The sequence below is a fragment of the Priapulus caudatus genome, unplaced genomic scaffold (assembly GCF_000485595.1).
Source record: "Priapulus caudatus unplaced genomic scaffold, Priapulus_caudatus-5.0.1 Scaffold152, whole genome shotgun sequence".
In the NCBI taxonomy this organism is placed as follows: Eukaryota; Metazoa; Priapulida; class Priapulimorpha; order Priapulimorphida; family Priapulidae; genus Priapulus; species Priapulus caudatus.
Genome location: NW_014577213.1, coordinates 111,108 through 117,400, shown reverse-complemented (window position 1 = coordinate 117,400; position 6,293 = coordinate 111,108). Strand labels below are relative to the sequence as shown.

The 6,293-nt window shown below is 41.9% G+C and overlaps 1 protein-coding gene across 3 annotated transcripts in view; it reads left to right on the top strand.

The window, feature by feature from the left end:
* Positions 1 to 6,293, top strand: part of LOC106806294 (cAMP-dependent protein kinase catalytic subunit-like) — a 71,595-nt gene that overhangs the window by 19,418 nt on the left and 45,884 nt on the right. For 2 of the 3 annotated variants that reach the window (XM_014808180.1, XM_014808179.1), the window contains exon 1: positions 4,847 to 5,198. The exons of the other annotated variant lie outside the window; for it this stretch is intronic. In XM_014808180.1, coding sequence (XP_014663666.1) covers positions 5,153 to 5,198 — 46 coding nt within the window. In that variant the 5' untranslated portion in view covers positions 4,847 to 5,152. Of the gene's footprint in view, positions 1 to 4,846; positions 5,199 to 6,293 lie in introns of those variants that run through there. 3 annotated transcript variants of the gene reach the window in all.

The window sequence follows — 6,293 nt, the reverse complement described above, 5'->3', positions numbered from 1 at the left end:
AGTTTGGTGCTTGCTGCTCCTCTTAGCGGCCAGCTGGTCGGAGTTGATGGCGTGAGCGAGGATTTATCAGTTTGGTGCTTGCTGCTCCTCTTAGCGGCCAGCTGGTCGGAGTTGATGGCGTGAGCGAGGATTTATCAGTTTGGTGCTTGCTGCTCCTCTTAGCGGCCAGCTGGTCGGAGTTGATGGCGTGAGCGAGGATTTATCAGTTTGGTGCTTGCTGCTCCTCTTAGCGGCCAGCTGGTCGGAGTTGATGGCGTGAGCGAAGCGCGTCAGCATGAGCTAGTATTGCTCAGCTTCAAATCACTCCTCAACGTATCAGCTGTCGGCGACGGCGACGGCGATGGTTTTTGGATGCGGCCTCGCCAAACCGATCAAATAAACAACGAGCGTTTCTGTGCGATGCTCAGACAATTTGGAATGCGCGCAGTAGTAGCGGCTGTCTTAATTGTTGCCCCGCATCAAGCTATGTGTCTGTGCGCGCCGTATTGCATCGTTCGGCAGCTAACAGTTATCCGCCTGGCTGGCTAGCGGTCGAGCCTCTAGGAGAGCGACTGATTGCCCGACTGCACGCCGCCCCTCGTAAAACTGCACGCTTCGGAACCGAAGGTGGACCAGCAAGTCTGCCAACGGCTGCGGAGATCGGCGTCGCCGCGGCAACGTCGCGAATCAGGAAGCCCTATCGCCGAATCGCGTTTTAGGAAGGAGCCGCGACGCTGTCGCCCGCCTCGCCGCTTAACTGTCGCGCTATTGTCCGACGATCCGGCGGTGCGATGTCCACCCTCTCGGACTCTGGGTGCGAGGAGGACGAGGAGGACAGTGCAAAGTGGATCTCGAGTGATGCGCGCACGAATCGTAAGACTGGCGTTGAGCGCCGGAAGCTGAACTCGATGAGTGTGTCCGAGTCGGAAAGCGAGGATTCCGACGCTGAGTGTGATGAGAAAGATGATGAACTAGATGTGGAAAAAGCAGAAACAGAAGAAGAAGAAGAAGAAGAAGAAGAAGAAGAGGGAGAAGAGGAGGAGGAGGAGGAGGAGGAGGAGGAGGAGGAAGAAGAAGATGATAGTGAAGAAGAGGAGGATGAGGAGGAAGAGGAAGAGGATGATGATGACGATCAATCATATTCCTTTAAACTATACATTGCCACAGAGCAGCCGTTGATGAGTGAGTGACATTCAGCCAACATGTGTTGTTGGAATGTTTGTTGTTTTGTTGTGCATTTGTTGTAATTTATTATGTATATATTGGTTTGTTAAGGTACTTAGCTTTGCATATTTGCTGGAATTTGTTGTGTACACATGTGGACTATGTTAACCTACTTGGGTTTTTGCATATTTGTTGAAAGTTATTGTTTGGACACAGATTATGTTGAAGGGTCATAGTAATGACCATGCACTGCAGTGGGCATGTTTCGAGAATGCAATCAAGGTGCCGTTTATGCATGCCATCCCTTGTCTTGAAGCCTTAGCAGTAGTTTATATATCGAGTAAAAACAATTAACATCTTTATATAAAATATTAATATGCGCTTATATATATATATATATATATATATATATATATACATGTATGTATATATATAAGTGCCTATTAATGTTTTATTACCCTTCACTCATGTATACACATTGGCATACATAAAGGTGTATAGACACACAAATTTACATGCATGTCTATGGACGTGCAAGTATGTACACATGAAGGTACATGCACACACAAAATATTTGTGAATGTAATGTAAACGTGACAGTGCATAAATGTTCAGTGTGCACGCGCATGTATATATATATGTGTGTGTTTATGTTCACGTACATACATGCGTACGTGTCGCAAGCCCATGTTGACATAATATAGATAATAATTAAGTTGGCAGGTAATGCCCTCGTAAATTCTCGTGAGTCTTTGTGACAAGTTTAGTAGTGCTTTGATTTCCCAACGGCTTAATTTGGAACCTCGCCGATATAGTGCATTATAGAGTTCTAAATCACTCACGTCGAAAGGGTTGACAGCTAGCCTCTTCTGCATGGATCACTAAACGATCAACTTTAGTCACTAAAAAAAAAATGCAGGCACCACATTTCGATGATATTCGGATACTTTGACGCACGTTTTTGTCCCGCTAGGATTATTTCCATAGGGGAATTGACTACCAGGCAATTACCGATGAGCTCGCTTTCATATTCATTTCGAAAAAGTTATGCGTGGTAATGTGGTTAGTCAGATCCCCACAGTCGCGAACCTGTAAAAATAAACTAGATTAGTGTAACTTACATCATTACTGTGAGAAGCAGAGCAAGCTCTTATCCATAGTAGGCACAACGCATTAAAGTAAGAGTTATTTCCGAAGTGACAATTGAACAATATATGTTGCCATGTTGCACATGTATGCAAACGAAGCCCAGTTTAACAGAAAATAAGACTGAAAGTAGAAATGCTTCATAATTCAAATTGATAGGAACTCCTTTTTAATTCTCCTAGTCTGTTTGTTGTTTAAAACATTGAGAGAAAGACAAAACTTGTTAGGTAGCTGATGCTATATCACCATATGTGGGACTACCAGCTTTAGATACTAATACAGCTGTTCAATTGGTTAGAAGAAACTAATAATAAGCATTGAACGTGTTTAAAGGGCACAAAAATGCAACTAAAATAATAAGAATGCATCATTTAAATTAACATATGTAAAGTAACCTTCATTCAGGTTAATTAATTTGTGTTCTAACTATCGTTTATATAAATGTAATTATGTTGTTATCTTTCTTTAATGCTCATATATGTTGGCTTTGCAATAAAATGTATAAAAATATGTCTATTGCAGCTTTATGTATATCACCGATGACCTGAATTTTTAGACTTTAAAATGGTGTCAGACCACCATCCTAAAGCCACGACAATTTGCTAAAAATATTTTATGGTAAACGTTCGTTACTTATAATGTAGGAAAAGTTTCATTTTTGATAATCTGACACGAGAATTCATTTCTCAAAGTAATGCTTCGTTCAGAAAATTAGCCAGCTGTGCATACACAGAAGAAAGTGAAGTGACAGTTATACCAAATGTTCCCTTCTTGTGTAATTAACTCACGAATAGACTGTACTGCATGAGTTGGTTATTAATAGTGGATCTACAGTCGATTTGAGAAATGGGGTGGCTACACCTCAGATTTTTGACACGTTTTGCATGCGTGTTATTGTGCATTAAACATTCATTTTAATATTGCTAAAAGTGGTTTGGGTTCGGGGTATGAGTTGGAATATAGTCTACAGCATTTACGGTTTCTGTAGCGTATGTGAGTTCATGCGAGTCGTCGCAAAAATTTGTACGCATCGTCTGATGGCCTTTGGGAAAGCCTTGCCTGCGTGAATTTGAATGATTGTAACGGTGCTACTAACTGCAGATACTATTTCTTATGTAAACAGTGAAATAGTAGCTTGTGTGCTAAAGTTGTAGCTTGTAGCTAGTTGCGTAATGAAATTCTATCATTTTACTGTGTGGGAAATTGTTAAATAAGTTTCTAAGGACCTGAACCACAATCTCTCAGTCCGCAGCTGCAGTGGTGTCGGCTATTTCGTGAAGGGTACAGTACACAGTATAGTACCGGATATTTCACACACTTAGCTGAAATGACAACGACGCTGGCGATTGATCAGTGGTGAAAACTGGCAGTTGCTGAGTGCAGTTAGACACAAGATCCCCAACCCTAGCAGAAAGGGACAAGGTCTCAGAAGCACCCGCGTTAAAAGGCCTTGTTAAATGTGCATGGCCCGCCTTGCCATAACTGCGATGTTTCGTAGCTGCGATATTTCATACATTCTGAGAAAAAATGTCACCTTAGAAGCCACGAAATATTGTAGTCGGGACCTAGCTTTGGGCTATTTATAGTTGTAGGGAAGGAGAGCAGGATGCATGCGGAGATTTGGGAAAAGAAATGTTAGCGATGACGGCCGATCAAATCTGGTCCCATGAAGCATCAAACATTTTTTACCCTCTCGTTTCATAATTTATGAATATCTATCATAAAATTTTAATTTTTCAGCATTGAAATTTCATTGTAACTATATTTTGCTCATCGAATACCTCCGATTTTGGTTAAAAAAAAAAGAAGAAGATCGTTTTTTGTTTTCGCCATGTGAATTGCCGAGAAGGTGGGAAATAAATTGTAGTAGTGGGCATGCTGGCAGTATAGCAGTAGTTGTTCTGTAATGTAATACGCATAAGTGGCATTGGCGGTGGAAGCTCTGGCAGCGAAGTCGGTGGTTTCTTGGTCAGTAGGTGAACAGGTGGCCCATGGGGTAGAATTTCGAGTTCTGTCTTAGTTCGGGCTTTCCGTTTCGAGTTCTGTGGACTGGCTAATCGGTCAGTTGAGCGTGAATTCTGAACGTGAGTTATAAGTTCAGGGTATGAGTTGTGCTAGTCTGTCCTCGAACAGTCTTGTAACTACCAAGTTATGCAATATCAACTATGTGTAGTAGCAGTAGCGGCAGCAGCAGCAGCAGCAGCAGCAGCAGCAGCAGCAGAAGCAGCAGCAGCAGCAACAGCAGTCACACACACACACACACACACACACACACACAGTATACCTACGCACACGCACGCCCACAGGCGCGCGAGCCGCGTGAGCGCACACTCACCTGCCCGAACGTACGCCATGCAGGCACTGTGTATCGGTTATTGTTTTAATTTGCACAGTGATATTATAACACTCATTATGTCAGATAAATAGTAAATTGTATTATATATTTCCCCATTCCCCTCATATATTGCTTGTGTTGTATTCCGCAATTACGTCTCTCAGTAATTTACTAAAGAGGCCGCCGGGTTTCGCTAGTTGTCTGTCCGAGTGAAACCAGACCTTGAACAAAATTTTGTATTCGTGCGCGAAATAATTCCGCTTTCGGTCCATAGTAAGCAGGGTTTTCACGACAGAATATAATTATTATATTACCATGAAGATCTAGTTATTAGACATGTTACTTGTGGGCCTATACCTATCATTTTAAACCTGAAAGTACTTTAACGAAGTTGCGGAAGTTTGTCGATCATTTTGGTAGGTTGTTCGGCCCATGTTTGGTAGAATTTATCAGCGTATCTTTAAATGGGAAGTTCCTAAAAAGTAGTGTATAAAGTTAAATTCTACGTGAATTCCCGTGTGGAACACCATGGGAAATGCCGCAACAAGTAAAAAGGGTGATTCAGTTGAGAATGGTAAGTTTACGTGTGTCAATGGTCGTCATTGAAATATCCTACACCTAGTCCTAGTCACAATCTCAGCCGTCGGCACTGTCAAGCACTGATTTTAAAAGTACTACTACTGGCAGTACTGCTACCTAGCGACTCCTGTAGACTAGCCAACGTATGTCATAACATCACTTACATTGAATTTACAAGACGATCGAATAAGTTGTCGATATATATATATTAATATTAAAATGAGTTATGAATGTGAGCTAATAGTAATAGTAATAGTAATAGTAATAGTAATATACTAATAATAAAGTACCCCTAGTAGAAAATAACATGCAGGTTCATTGACATTGTCATGGTGACTGAAACCATTGACATTGCAGTAAGTTAGTATAGTGATTAATTGTGCTAGTGCTTGGTTGTAGGTGAGCTAGAACAGTGCTCCCACTACTAGAACTACTACTAGTACTACTACTACTTGTCCCGGTCTCACCGGGATCGTCCCGGTGCGACATGCTGGTCCCGGTGCCCCGCTAGAGTCCAGAAAGTACTAGTGTTCATGGACTTCCTATACAACCTTTCCTCTGCTGGCAACAACGACAATCACAATACAATTTATACTACACAGTGTTTCCCCTGCATTGACACGAGCGAGGCGGGCTGCCTCGCTCAAATTCTCAGCCGCCACACACAAATTTGTCCAAAATACCGCCTCGATGACGAAAATCACTGTTCTTCCATCAATAAACTACACTTTCTTGAGCTAAAATCGAAATAAAGCTTCAAACGTAAAGCACAACGCCGCGTACTTACGATACTGTCAACACGCGTGACGCGAATCTTGGCAAGGCCTATAGATAAACACAGGTTAAGAAGATGATTGGTCACGTACTTGAGCGCCACAGGCGCCATGTTGACTCCAGCAGCGCTATACCTATGCATACATACGCATTCGTTGAAATAAAATTGCATTTTATGCTGTTAAGCGTTATTAATGCAAATGAGAGCATATAAAAATAATTAACTAATAATATTTTTTTTTTATCTTTGGTTGAATTATGTATTTTTAGCTCATCTGACATAGTCAGATGCAGCTTGTAGAATCGCATGATCGTC